This window comes from Canis lupus, chromosome 12 (genome assembly GCF_048164855.1).
Source record: "Canis lupus baileyi chromosome 12, mCanLup2.hap1, whole genome shotgun sequence".
In the NCBI taxonomy this organism is placed as follows: Eukaryota; Metazoa; Chordata; class Mammalia; order Carnivora; family Canidae; genus Canis; species Canis lupus.
The window spans coordinates 1,842,679-1,858,419 of record NC_132849.1 but is presented as its reverse complement, the minus strand read 5'-3'; the positions used below and the strand labels follow the sequence as shown (position 1 = coordinate 1,858,419).

The 15,741-nt window shown below is 36.9% G+C and overlaps 1 protein-coding gene across 4 annotated transcripts in view; it reads right to left on the bottom strand.

Annotated features, from left to right (window-relative positions):
* The window catches only part of CTTNBP2NL (CTTNBP2 N-terminal like), a 54,528-nt gene that overhangs the window by 30,328 nt on the left and 8,459 nt on the right, over positions 1-15,741 (bottom strand). For 3 of the 4 annotated variants that reach the window (XM_072768997.1, XM_072768996.1, XM_072768998.1), the window contains exons 2-3: positions 10,571-10,700; positions 7,185-7,292 (exon numbers count right to left, since the gene is read on the bottom strand). In XM_072768997.1, the coding sequence (XP_072625098.1) occupies positions 7,185-7,283 (99 nt within the window). In that variant the 5' untranslated portion in view covers positions 7,284-7,292; positions 10,571-10,700. The remainder of the gene's footprint in view (positions 1-7,184; positions 7,293-10,570; positions 10,701-15,741) is intronic. The other variant, XM_072768999.1, reaches the window with a different exon arrangement.

Genomic DNA, 15,741 nt, shown 5'->3' with positions numbered 1-15,741 from the left:
TTCTGCCTCTCTCTCTGTGTCCCTTGTGAATAAATAAATAAAATCTTTAAAAAAAATTTAAAAATGCCATTTATAATATAAAAAATAGTAAATACTTAGTGATACATCTGACAAAAGATAGGAAAGGCCTATATACACTGAAAACTATAAAGTGCTGCTGAGAGACCTAAATAAATGGAGAGAAATATATGTTCGTGGATTAGAAAAGACAATATTTTTAGATTTCAATTCTCCCCAAATTGATCTATAGACTCAATGCAATCTCAATCAAAATCCCAATAGGATTTTTAGAGAAATTGATGAGGTGATTTTAAGAATCATATGGCTATGCCAAGGAGCACGAATAACCAAAGCAACTTTGGAAAAACCACAAGTTGGAAAATTAACACTACCTGATTTTAAGACTTAGTATAAGGTTACATTATAATCAAGAAAATGTGGGGCACCTGGGTGGCTCAGTGGTTGAGCATCTGCCTTTGGTTCAGGTAGTGATCCTGGGGTCCTGGGATCAAGTCCCGCATCAGGCTCCCTGCACAGAGCCTGCTTCTCTCTCTGCCTATGTCTCTGCCTTTCTCTCTGTGTCTCTCATGAATAGTCTTTAAAAAAAGAAAATGTGGTATTGGCACCAAGATAGATCGACGGAACAAAAAAAGAGTCTAGAAATAAACCCATAAATATATGAAAAACTGATGTGACAAAGGTGTCAAGGCCATTCTACAGAGAAAGGTCAGTCTTTTTGACCAATGGTGCTAGAACAATTGGACAGCCATATGAAAAAAAAAAGACTTGGATCCACACGTTGTACTATATAACAAATCAATTAAGTGAAGTTGTATCATAGACCTAAGTGTAAAACTTAAACTATAAAATTATAGAAAAAAAACACAGGAGAAAACCTTTCTGACCTTGGTTTAGGCAAAGAAGCAAAATCCATTAAAGAAACATTGAGAAATTAGACTTCATCAAAATGAAAAACTTTTACTCTTCACAAGATACAGTTAAGGGGTACCTGGGTGGCTCAGTCAGTTAAGTGTCTGACGTTGATTCAGGTGATGATCTCATACTCCTGGGATTGAGCCCCTCATTGTGCTTCCTGCTCGCTAGGGAGTCTGCTTGTCCCTCTGTCGTCTCTCCCCCACCTCCCCTCCCCATGCTTTCTCTCTCAAATAAATGAATGAAATCTTAAAAAGATGCAGTGAAGAGAATGAAATGACAAGCCACCAATTGGGAGAAAATAATTGCAAGATCAAGATCTAATAAAGGACTTGCATGTAGATATATAAAAAAAATCCTCAAAACCCCAAAATGAGAAAACAATTCAATTTTAAAAACAGTCAAAAAATTTGAATCAGAAAACAATACAGATGGTGAAGAAGCACATGAAAAGGTGCTTAACATCATTAGTCAATAAGGAAATGCAAATTAAAACTACAATGAGATATTACACATCTATTAGAAAGGCTAAGATTAAAAAGACTGGCCATACCAAGTGTTGGTAAGGATGTGGAACAACTAGAACACTTATATATAGCTGGTGGGAATGCAAAGTAGTATAACCACTTTGGAAAAGTTTGGCAGTTTCTTAAAGTAATAACAACAAACATACACCCACCAGGTAATAGAGCCATTCCATTCCTAGGTATTTATCCAAAAGAAATGAAAGCGTAGGTCTATGCAAAGCCTTGTATATGTAGTTTTATTTGCAGCAGTTCAAAACTGGAAACGCAACACTAGTCAGTAATAAAAGGAATGAACTATCAATACAATAACAACATGGATGAGTCTCCAGATAATCATACTTGAATGAAATACCAGACCAAGAAAAAAAATGTACCTTCTTTATGATTCCACTTATATAAAATTCTAGGAAATGCAAACTAATCTCTAGTGGATTAGTGGGTTGGGTGAGTGGGGAAGGTTATTAGGTAAAAGGATTACAGAGGGGCAAGAGGAAGATGGGGGAGGGGTGGATATGTTCCTTTTCTTAATTGTAGTAATATTGCATGAAGGTATACATCTAACAAAACATTAATTTATACACATTAAGTATATGCAGCTTATTGTGTGTCAATTATACCTCAATAAAGCTGTTTAAAAAAAAACAAAATATAACAGTATGCCAAATCAAACAATAGAGAAATACACAATGAAATCAATGTGAAAAAAATAAATTCTAAAAAGGCTTCCACTTTGTCCCTGTATTTCCTGTTTGCATTATGGGTGGGAAGGGGGATATAACATAACATCTGTTTCATGCCCCAGAGCACACCCTTAACCCCTGTCAGCTGTCTCAAAATACATGCTTTTGGTGGTGGGGGCAGGGATGGATCAACTCAAAATCATCAATTCCCTAAGAAAAACAAGCTAAAGTATAAGCCTTATTGACAACAAAGATTTAATCTAAAGATTCATCTTTCTTATGAAGATAGCATATTATCAGTATGTCTTGCTTTATGGAATATGCTTTTATTCAAAATGGATGGGCTGTAAAACTTATGTTTTAATAATAATAACTAAGAGTAAATGAGCACTGAGCACCTCAAATAGCATTTGCTATTTCATTTAATCCTCACAATAATTATATCATTTTACTGATAAAGCTTACAAGGTAAATAACTGGTTGAAGATCACACAATTAAATGGCACTGCTCTAATCTTGATTTGAAACCTCCATGCTTTTAACAGCTGCACTTAATTGAATATTCTAATCGATAGTTTTGTAGAGTGCCTAGCAATTTTCGTTATGCCTCTTTTTTGGAAAGCTGGGATTTCACATATGGACTTCACTCAGAGAGAGCAGGAATAAAAAATATTAGCCTTTCCAACTATAAAAAAATTAAAATATGGCCAAAATGCCCACTGATTAATTCCTTTCTCAAACATGTTTTATAATAAAGGTTATGAATATAAATCTAAAAATCTTAATAAAATCTGATATGACATCAGATCTAAGACTTGCAAATATAATATACCCAATGTGGATGACTCAAAAATAAACGATTTGATCTAACTTTTATAAACAATCAAATTTATTTTTTATTTTTTAAAATGGCCACTAAGGGTCCTCCACCTTTCTCTGGAGTAGTCAGACTTCACAGGGAAGCCATCTCCTAGATCTGCTTAGACTTAATGAGCTGAGGCTCTCTTTTGAACTGTGTGACTCCACCCCAGCCTCCCTGGGACAGTTAGTTCATGAGCAATGTAATTTGTTTTCACTGTGGAAGGGATTCCTATAGTGTTCTCATTCATGAAAATAAACTGGTCAAAGAGAAAGACTTTCACAAAGAATGTTTTACTCTGACGTAATCTCTTGTAAAACAGAAAATCACTTTATATAAAAGTTCAATTAGGACCAAATACAGTATAAATGGCCTCTGTAACAATCAGACTTTAAATATAGAAAAGCTGAATATTACACTATTTTATACTGGCTTTCCTGGTTCTATGCCAAACATGTCTTGGCTGCAATAGAAGAATGAGGAGGCTTTTATATTTTGGGGAGAAAAGTAATTATGGTGGGGGTTCTTCTAGAAGGGTGTAGTTGCAATCTGGCACTTTGCAGAAATTTTAGAAAATGAATGAAGTTCTTTTATAATTATAGCTCTATATGTAGGATCTGGGACCTTTATAATAAATATATCCCTATAAAAGCCCAACCCTTGCCAATGTGACCTGCAATTTATCTAGCAGCAAGAGTGAACCCATATGGTTTTATTCAAAGTTGCAAGGTTGAAGAATAGATTTTATGCCCAGGAAAAAAAAAACCTATTTTGAAAGTGAGGGAAAAAAAGATAAGCTTTTTTCACTTTAACATAAGGAAAAAACAATCATAACTATTAAAACCTTTTTAACCCACTAAGCATGAATTAAGAAAGAATACTAAATGGAAGAAATTAGTAAGCTGCCATATTAGAGAAGTCCAACAGGTGTTTGTTGTTAAGCAAGAATTATAGACATACTAACAATAAAATCTTTATATATTACAGAAACCCAAAGACAAATAAAAAAACTACAAATAAAAAGAGATTTCCTTTTAAGAATCTGGTATGGCAGTTGCTTTTCTCAAAGGGCTGAAACAGTTTTGACCCTAGCTGCTGCTTATTTTATCTAACAATAGACTGTTTAAAGACATCTCACTTCTGGCGAAGCTATTCATTTCTACCTAAACTGCATCTAGCTTAAGCCTCAGAAGATAGCTTTATCACCTCCAAGTTGTATGCAGACTAAACACAACACTTGTGCCCAATTCTAAATGATATCTTACATCCAAATGCTTCCTTAATTATAGTTCCTGCTTCTCAAGCTGCTCTTTCAACTTGTCAGAAGCTGCCTAAAATAAATAAAATCAGATTCATGCAGAAAAAAAATGTATTTTAGGAAAACACATGCAACAAGCACCTACGCATCTGTTAACATTAAAACCAGAAGGCAGTATGTTGCAGCCACAAAAGAACAAGCTGTAAAATTTAATAATTCACAACATTCACACTGAAATTTTATGGCAGTCTTTTAATGCAACGCATCACAATGGCACAATTGCTTCATCTGTTCCACAAAGATTTATTGCATGTCTATATGCTAGGCCTGATGCTGGGGGCTGAGGATATATAATGATTAGCAAAATAGACACATAAAGCTTTACAGGTTTGTTTGGTTTCTAAGGCTGAAAAGCAAAGAGAAAATGAGATCGGTCTGGTTTTTCCATTAGAGGTGGCCATCCTCCCATCTCCTACCTCAATTGTGAAGGGGTTGAGGCCCACACGTTTTTGTAAAAGTCAACGGTAATATTTATGGGGAACCGCTTCCCGGAGTCCCAGTGCTAGCAGAGGTAGATCCTTAGCTGAGTCTATTTAACACATGTTGCCAAACCACTGTAGTTTTCTAAAATCTGATTGCTATTTATAATAATATTGCTCTTGGAAAATGCTTTCTGGGTTTTAAAAGGAGTCATCGCCATGAACAAAGTACTTGCCGAGGCAGCTGAGAACTCTTCGGGTTCTAAGCTGATGACGCCTATGGACAGGAGAGCCAGGCTCTCAGATGAAAACCAAGAGAAAGAAGTGAGAAAACAGGCAATAGGAGTGAGGATTAGGAACGAGCTCACACTTCCTCCAATACTTTTTTTTCTTTTCTCTTCATTGAGCAGATAAATATAGGATAAGAAATGGGAGGGTGTCCTCCCATTTAATCAGGTTAAATCAGGTTAGGACTACTGGTAACAATGGGATGGGGTTATGAGAAATAGAATAGTTTCCGGGATGAACAGGGAGAGGAAGAAAATTCACCAATGCTGACAAACAGGGAAGGCCTGTGGAAGTGGCAGAAATGAGTCACCAGCCAGAGTGAATATTTATATATAATGTATGTCAGCAGGGGAGTCACTAAAAAACACCACTGAGGGCACATTAGAGTCATCCATTCACAGTATTAGCGACCACTGACTGTTCCTTGGATGTGGGGTACATGGTAAGCACCGAAAGAATATATACGTAAAGGGGAAAAAATGAATCCTACACTGTTGCAGCATCTGCAATGCTTGGCAAACTGTAGTGTGACACAAATACTAGTTATTAATCATTTATTCTTATTACAGAGAAGGAAGCTTTGCTCCAGACAGATTGAATGACATGACCAAAGTCATACAGTTCTAATTAGGTGATGTGGTAGGCAAAGACTCAGGCAATGAGCTTAAACGTATGTGACTAGGCAGGTGCCAAAGCCATAAACATGTGATCCCCAGGGAAGCCATGCCAACCAAGACTGAAGAAGCCAGGAAAGGAAGAAAATAAGACAGATGCTGTCCCCACCCCTCCCTCCAAATCAGAATGTAATTGCCTCATGCACCCTGGAGAATGAAACCACTGGAAATTACTTATCACACATGACAAAGCTACCAGGGAAAACAACAACATAACAATAGTTTTCAGTGATAAACTAATCAAGACATATTTATTAGACAGAAATGTCAGTCTTTTTCAATCATTCTTGAAAAACAAATCAGCATGTCACTACATACAGCATACAGAAATAATAGGTTTAGATTATATTCTTATCACAATTGTAGTTTTAGAGTAATCCAAGAAAAGACTATCCAGATATGACTAAATGAATACTCTATACTCTTACTCTATATCAGGGCAGGAAGAGAAAAGGTTTTTTCTTTTTTTAAAGATTGATTTTATCTATCTATCTATCTATCTATCTATCTATATCTTTTTTTATAATAAATTTATTTTTTATTGGTGTTCAATTTGCCAACATACAGAATAACACCCAGTGCTCATCCCATCAAGTGCCCCCCTCAGTGCCCGTCACCCATTCACCCCCACCCCCCGCCCTCCTCCCCTTCCACCACCCCTAGTTCGTTTCCGAGAGTTAGGAGTCTTTATGTTCTGTCTCCCTTTCTGATATTTCCCACACATTTCTTCTTCCTTCCCTTATATTCCCTTTCACTATCTATCTATCTTTTTGAGATAGAGAGAAAACATGAGCAGGGAGAGGGGCAGAAGGAGAAACAGACACCCCATCCCCACCCCTGAGCTGCTCCACTGAGCAGGGAGCCCGATGTTGGGCTTGATCCCAGGACCCTGGATCATGACCTGAGCTGAAGGCAGACACCCTACCAACTGAGCCACCCACATGCTCCTTTTAGAGCAGTTTGGCTCAAAGAAAAACTAAGTGGAAAGTAGTTTCCATATATCACATACCTACCTCCCCACCCCTGTTGTCTTAACACATACCAAATATGAAAACAAAATAAGAATTCTTCATCTGGGATCTAGGGAATCCAGAGGTGGTCTTCATGGGGTCCCTGATCTCCCTGATACTATCTCCTGAATTTTAGTATATGGATATACATACATTTTTTTTTTTTTTTAAGGAAGCAGGGCTCATTGGATTCTGAAGCAGTTGGCATTAAAAAATGGTTAAGGCCTCTAAGCTAAAGAATGAAGTTCAAGGTCCAGACATGAGGTAAGGGAACTAAAGGTACTATTTTGGGGTCAGAAAGACTTTATCAGTGTCCCTAACAGCATACCACATAGGTAGCTGCCAGAGCAAATATCACTGTTATACCCAGGCCTCTAAATTGAACAGGGCTATAGAAATACCCAAGTTAAAGAATTTACAACCAATGAAACAGACTTTCAAAACATATGATGATCTCTTTTTTTCTTTTAACATACCTTTAAAGCCTCTATCACAAGGTCTCTTGCTTCAAGCTCTCCTTCAAGAATACTAAACAGCATTAGGAGTTCAGGCTTGCTGAGTTTTTCCAGATTCATCCTGAAAGCCTAAAACACAGATAGCAATCAGACAATCTCCAGTAGACGGAGTGAGTTTGATATTACTAAAGAAAAAATAAAGTGAGTCAGACAAGAAAAGAGTAACAATTACAGTAAAAAACGCTTTCAGAAGGCCAACGGTTATAATTAAGTAGGAAAAAAGAAGAGCTTTCTGATGTTAATCATAAACTGAGCAGTGAGAGAAAATAAAATTCACCTTAATTATGGATTTCATCACCACTCACAAAGATCAATTTTCCATCATTTTTCCTCCAGGCATATTTATGAACATCCTGGGAGGTCTCAGAAAGAGTTAGTCATGAGTTTTGTTCACTAGAAGCATAGGTAAAATCGTGTTACCATGAATACTATTTTACCAGAAAGTTGTGAGACCATGAAAACACTTCCCAGTTTTAGAGAACCAAATAAAACATTCTGGCATCCCTCGGAAGTTGGCTGAAATGAAATTTGGGCAAAGAGAATGTCCAGTGGCAGTATGGGAGAGATTTTTCTTTTAAACCATCTACTTTTGGGGGCAGCCCAGGTGGCTCAGCGGTTTAGTGCCGCCTTCAGCCCAGGGCCTGATCCTGGAGACCTGGGATCAAGTCCCACATAGGGCTCCCTGCATGGAGCCTGCTTCTCCCTCTGCCTGTGTCTCTGCCTCCCTCTCTCTCTCTCTCTCTCTGTGTCTCTCATGAATAAATAAATAAAATCTTTAAAAAATAAAATAAAATAAACCATTTACTTTTGCATAATAAGTATTCTTTGTGAAAGTAGACAGTTTTAAAAAAAGAACACGTATCACGGTATTTATATTTCATACAGTAAAATAAGACTTCAATGCAACCATCATACAAATATGCTTTTAAATAATTTCTTAAAATATACTGTTGTTTAAACTTAATTGGACTACTGCAAATTGAATTTATCTGATTCAGCAAGTTCCCATTTCCATGAAGTCTTAACATCTTTTGAAAAGTGTTTTTTTTTTTTTTTTAAAGATTTTATTTATTCATGAGAGATGCAGAGAGAGGCAGAGACATAGGCAGAGGGAGAAGCAGGCTCCCCATGGGGAGCCTGATACAGGACTCGATCCCAGGACCCCGGGATCACGACCTGAGCTGATGGCAGATGCTCAACCACTGAGTCACCCAGGCATCCCAGCATCTTTTGAAATATATTAAATGGCAAACTGCAGAGCACAAACTCAATCCTTTTCACAAGACTGATTTCTCAAAAACCACATCTAGACAGAAGTTAGACTGCTACACAATTTTCCAAAGGTCTTCTGACCAGTGGGTAGGATACATTTTATCACTCCAAAGCTGAGCAAATACTACCCTCCTTCTCCCACTCTTTCCTTCCAAATTGTCCCTCTCATATACTTTTCTTTAAAGTGAATTATAACATGACCAGTTCCCACACCCTTTAGTACTTCCCCACTCTTACGAGCACATGAAAGTTTAGAAGGCACACAAAAGAGTCATTGATTCCTTCCAGAGCTATTGCCTCTAATTGCAGGAGAGCATGCAGAAAGGCGGACTTTGCTGTGTTGTTAGATTATGTTCCAGAACATGCTGTGCAAATCTTTTGCCACGTGGCAAAATACGTTCCATCTGACTTCAGTTCTGTTAACTTTCGAACTACTGAGTTTTAGCCGCTAGTAAGTGATCCTTACCTCAGGGTTATAGAGACATCTCACAATGGGTATTTTAGAAATAACTAAAAAAACAAAAACAAAACCCCACAAACCTAATAAAGCCACACTTAATTTGAGATGGTATGTTGGAAAGAGCATGTAGCTTTGTATTCAGAGGGATGCCAGGTCTGCATCTTCTCAGTTGCGTGATCTGGGGCAAGTTTTCCGATTCTCAGTTTTCTTATCTGTGAAAGGGGGATGATGATATCTAACCACAGAACTGCTGTAAAGATTGGGTTAATAAATGTGAAACATCTTGCCAAGTTCCTGATACAAGCTGAACAATGCTTTAATTATAAATAACTGCTATCCTCTCTCATTTTCCAAAGAATTCTAAGAAAGGCATTACCAAAATGGGGGACACCCAAGATCAATGACCTCAGAAATACCTTCAAGCTGCCCTTTTGTGGTTGAGAAACACAAATGAAGAGGGGTGATAGCATCCTGGAGTGAACAACAGTGAGGGATTTAAATCATCCATTGAATCACACTGCTTGCTTAGATGAAACCCTTCCCTCTCTCCCTGATGGTTTCATGTTTTAATCTCTCAGAGATTAAAAAGCAGAGGAAGAATCTTATCATTTTCTGCCTTGTCCCCTTCCCTCCCATGATGGCAAGCAGAATAATGGGCACTTGTAAAAGTACCCTGTGAATCCCAACTACACTGAGTAAATCATCTGGACGTAGAAGAACTAAAGTAATAATGATGGTGTTTATACATATTCTTTTTTTCTTCAATATCCTTATTTAGAGACCTAATACTGGGATTTAAGGAAGCAGTGCAAAGTGAGTAAAGCAAAACAGAGTGAGAAGTACTGGGAGTGAGAAGTACAGAATTATAGTGTGAGCTCTGCCACTAAGCAGCTATAGGGCCTTGAGGAAAAAAGTACCCAGTTGCTCTGACACTGAGTCTCCTCACAGGTAAAATCAGACAGACTACATAATCTCCTAAAGTCCTTCTTGTTTCCATTCTAAGCTTTCCAGGGTAAAAATCAAGAATTAATTAAGGAATCCAATGAATTAAGAATAAAATGAATATACAAGAACTAAAACAGACGGTACCTAAATCAAAGTCTTGGGTCTGTGGTGATAATTATACATCCTCACAAAAGAGAAAAATTGAAAACAATCTCCAGAGTCACTTCTTGCCTCAGGCAAGAAAAAATTTCACTCCTTGTCAATGGCATAAAGCAACTATAGTGTCCCACTGTCTACATTTGTAGATCACTTCTGCACACAAATTTTAATATCTGGGACATTCTGCTAATATGTACCCATTCATCCAGCTTAGTGTCTACATGAAGTGAATACAATACACATATGACACAGGAGGGAAAAAAAGGGCTTCAGCTGTGTAACTGAAAAACCAATTGGTCTGTTTTCACATATTCCCATAACCCTTCTTTAGAAATACTAAAATTCAGCAGTTCTTTGCTGTTCCTTATATTTGAATCCAATTTCAATATATATAAGACATTGCAATATGTTTAATATAAATGAAAGACAGTAAAACTGCTGTATGTTTCAGGGTGCTAGTGATATTCCTGAGAGTAGGGGTAGAGGTGGGGGTGGGGATGGGGATACTGACCTGATACTGATAATCGGCAGTCACACTTTTGTCCTCGAGTATGAATTCTTAAGGTCTTCTTCAGTTAAAATTTGGGAAAATTGACAAATATATTTAAAATGCCATCAGCATGGTGGAAAAGTGTCCGATGCTGCAAAATAATAAGAAATTTATTGTCTATGTGACCATACTATAAACAATTTGATAAATCCCGTGAATGTCATCAACTGTCATTACAGCTGATAAGGCCTGACAGGTGTGGGTTGACACAGACAAGAAAGAATATAGCCACTTCTTCAAGTGGAATCTGAGTAATATAGGGAAAATACCATTAATCTGACTTCCTTTTGGCAATTACAATTAGGGAAGGTAATGGCTTTCAAAATCTTTTTCATTTTAAGAGATCCACTGCCATTTCAAGGGCGAACTTAAGAATGTCATAGAAGAGAAAAATGGCTTTGTCTCCCTGAATTGACAACACCTATTTGCTTAAATCACCATGACTGATGCACAATACGTTCAGATGGAAAAATCACACAATTACAACCGAACTTTTCAAACTGCTAAATTTAAGGTTCACACTTATCCCCTACCTCTTGCCTCTCAATGAACAAACAAAGCAACCTGTCGCCACCTAGGCTTTGTCTTTAAGGCGAATTACTCATCCCAGCTCCTATATTTTCTTTTCTTTTTTTTCCAAATATTAAGTGCTGGATTATATGCAAATTCTGTGTTTATGGTTTTCTAGTAATATATCAGATCCAGCAATTTTTAAAAAAAAATTTTAGGCTTTACATTTTATTTGATGAAATATAATTTTTGAAAAAAAAATATATAATTTTTGTCTCCCACTTTAAGGTACCAACTCTTAAATTTGACTCCAATTTTTGCCCAATATATAAATGATGTGGCCCAAGATATTCAGAAAAAGGCTGTTGCTAACTCCACATTGTCAGAAATATGACTGCCAGATTTTTGGCATGCCATATTGTTGTCTACAGACTCATTCTCTACTTGTTTTCTAAATGAGCTGTTGCTTGTCACTGTCATCATCCATTAAGTAACTTTTAAAGACAAGATCATTTCAACCAGATGCTCAGCTCATTCCTTCCATCTGAATGTCTCCAAGATGCAACTTTCCTTAGAGTTTAGAGGCAGACATGTCTGTTTAAGGAACGCTACAGTCTGTAAATGTGAAATAAAAACCACTCATGGACAAGATGTCTGGATATACTATCATACACTGCGGTACAGCTAACTGTAGCTATACTAAGCTTTTAAGTTTTCTCAATTTAAAAATAAATATAAATACATATAAGAAAAAAGATAAATTATACATATTTTAATACCCTGGAAAAATCAGCTTATTTATGGGATATGGATGAAACTTATTTTTAGGTTATCAACAAATGATTTCAAACATTAGTTTGACCAGCGCACCATTAGGTCTATTCACATGCTACTTCTTATCAAATCAGGGCCAACAGTAAGGAGCATGTGTCTTCTACACAAACTTTTATGTGCCAACAGTTATAAGGGTTATGGCTATCAAGAAGGGCACCCTCACCCCCCCCACTGAACCTCCTAAATGGCAGTGCTGATTTTGCCATGGAGGTATGTTGCTGTGGCTTGGGTTCTGCTCATTTTATTCTGACTTTTCCCCTTCTCTGGATAATATCCAAACTCCATTCATTTTGGTTCTGGTGGTTCCTTTTCATTCTTGAGGAAGGAAGCTTTTGCCTTGGAATGCTGAATTAATTCTACAAGACAGCAGGCGTTGTTGCCTTTTTTTTTTTTTTTTTAACCACAGAGAGACTGGTTGGTAGAAAAAGAAACACCCGTTTCTATAGCTATGTAAGCAGCAGGGCAGGGCAGGGTGGAGTCCAAGTAGGATGTTTGTCTATCTAGTATCTGGGTGTGTGTGTCTTTATGTGGAATTGTAGGCTTGATTTCTAAATAGTGGGTAGTATGGGGCATGAAAGAGGGAAAACACATTTTTGGATGAGTTTTAGATATTTCTGGACACAGAAACACTTCAAAAAATCTACAAAGATCTGGTATTTGTTTTGTTTTGTTTTGAAGTCAACTTGGCTAGTATAAAAAACTAATCAGTTGTTTTACCCAGAAAATCATGCTTGCAAAACCAGATAAAAATCACTTCTTTAATATGTACTCAGACATCAAACTTAAAAATTTATATTTGGGCTACAACTGCCTGGGATTCAGGCCATCTGGTAAAATTTTAATATTAGCAATAATATACAAAGCAAATTTGCTCCAATTATATAAGGATTTTCACATACATATCAGCTAAGCCAAAATATAGGAGGTCAACTAATTCTTAAAATTCAGAGTTAACACTGACATACAAAATGGGTGTTTCTGATAGCTTTCCACTAGATAATGTACTTCCTTAAAAACCCAGAATATGTGAAACTTAAAAAATGAAATAAACATGTCACATTTATAAATACTAAATCTAAATATGGACAAAAATGCACTGCTATTTTTTTTTTTTTTGCACTGCTATTTTTAAAAATGCATCCAAAGCAACCTACTAACTAGGGGTGGAAGGCCTTGACACAGTACCTTGACTATCTCAAAAAGATTAAAGTTTCCCCACCCTCTGGCACTTCTAGTTTTTCAGAAGGGTTATTTATGCATTTGGGGGTATGAGAGTGACAACATTCCAAATTATACTTCATATTCCACTTTTGGAACTTTATGGTTAGGTGAGAGAAGAAAAACATGTCAAAATACTATCAGAAAATGATTTTCTGACCAAGAAAGCAGATCTTTTGTACACGTACTAAAGAGGGCTGTTTTTGCTATTATTATTTACAAATGTTCTAAAACCAGGTATAAAAACAAGTATGTTTTATTGAATTCTACAATACTAAACAATATAAGCTTTACTACATATGTTAAATCAATCTTTCAGTTGAAAATAAAAGATATTATTAGACTATTTGGATTCTTATGTGTCTATGTGTTATAATTAAGTGTCTGGACTAGGTGCCTGGGTGGCTCACTCATTTAAGCTCTCTTTATTTCAGCTCAGGTTATGATCTCAGGGTCGTAAGATCAAGCCCTGCTGAGTGTGGAGCCTGCTTAACATTCTCCCTCTCCCTCTGCCCCTCACCCCTGTGAGCACTCTCTCTCTTTGGAAAAAAAAAGTGTTTCGACTAAATTGGGTACCTGCCCCCATTCATATATTGAAGTCTTGATCCCCAGTACCTCAAAATGTGATGCATTTGGAGACAGGGTCTCTAAAGAGGTAATTAAGTTAAAATGTGGTTATTAGAGTGGGCCCTAATCTAATCTGATATCCTTGACAGAGGAGAAAATTGGGACACAAATATACCACAGGGAAAGTGTGAAGACACAGAGGGAAGATGGTCAACTAGGAGACAGAAAGAGAGGCCTCAGAAGAAACCAATCCTGCGGACATGCTGATTTCTAGCCTCCAGGATTGTGAGAAAATAAATTTTTGTTGTTTAAGCTACCTGGTCTGTTGGTACCTCATTATGGCAACCCTAGCAAACGAATACACCATGCTAACCATTTATTGATTTTAAAGACTATTACAGCAAAAAAAAAAAAAAAAAAAAAAAAAAAAAGGACAATTAGAGCAACTAGATCTAAGCCTTCCCTTACCAGGAGAGTGCTCTAACATTTCTCAGAATGCCTTGCTTTGTCTTACTGCTATCAGTTTTGGTTTTTTGAGCCATAGGATAGATAGTATTTTATATAAAACAGAATGGTTTTGAAACAGTTTCAGAGATTATAAATTTCAGGATCCTGAAATGTATTAATAATGCACTTGGAAAGAAATTGCCACAGTGCTAAGGGATCGAGATGCTTATGTACCCAATACTGTCAATACAGACTTTGAAGTAGGCGACAAGAAACCAGTTCTGTAATGAAGCTAATTAAGGGCAACATTTAAAATACTTCCAGTATTCTGTTCAAACATACTCTTTTCACAGCAGATTCTAGGATACCAGATTTTCGGATTTATGTTTAGTAAAGAAATGAATAATGAAAAAAGTAAAATAAATAAATAATGATATCATTGAGCCTATCAATGTTAATTACCAGGACCTCAGAGCTGTATAGCATAGTTTTCTAAGAAGAACTCAAGCAGGACTAGTAATAACAAAAAAGATAAACATTTATTGAGCTAAATAAAAACAAAACAGAAATGATAAACATTAATGTGTTCCAGGCGGTGTTCCAAGTATTTGACATGAATTAACTCAATCCTCACAACATCCTCAGATGACAGATGCTACAGCCACCATCATGTCCCCATCTTACAGACTGGAAAAGTAAGGCACAGGGGCTAACTGGCTCAAAATCTCAGATCTATTATGTGGCAGAAATGAGGATTTGAACCTAAGTAATTCCAGCAGCTTCCTTAATACCCACTGCTACTTGGTAACCAATATTCACATCTGATTTTCTTATTTTATCAGCTTTAGGAACTGTGTGATAGAAAAGCCTCAGGGGGCAGCCCGGTGGCTCAGTGGTTTAGCGCTGCCTTCAGCCCAGGGCGTGATCCTGGAGACCCAGAATCGAGTCCCACGTCTGGCTCCCTGCATGGAGCCTGCTTCTCCCTCTGCCTTGTCTCTGCCTCTCTCTCTGTGTGTGTCTCTCATGAATAAATAAATACAATCTTAAAAAAAAAAAAAAAAAAAAGAAAAGAAAAACCTCAGCTAAAACGTGATTCACAAAGCTGGAAGGGACCTCAGAAATAATCTAATTCAGCACTCTTCATTTTACAGATGAAAACTGAGGCCAGGGTTGTTCAGTGAATTCCTGAAGATTGCAGTTAAATAGTAAAACTAGGTCTAACATATATCTTTTGAAGATCCAGTCTAATCCACTTTCTGGGACACCATGATGGATATCAGATTTTTGTTTTGTTTAGCTCTGTTCTAAGACTCATGCATCTCTGGTGTACCTCTTCCTGTGTGTGAAGGTCCGACTCTTTCTCTCACTATTGTATATGTCTGTTTCTCTCATTCTCTCTCTCATTTGTTGCCAAAAAGATTTATATGTGTATTGAGGAAAAGAAGGAAGTGGCATCATGCCATTAACAAACATTGAAACATCACTCCCCAAAATGAGGACATTTAGCACAACGCTATTAAAAACAGGTCTGTCTACCTGGATATCTGTTTACACCC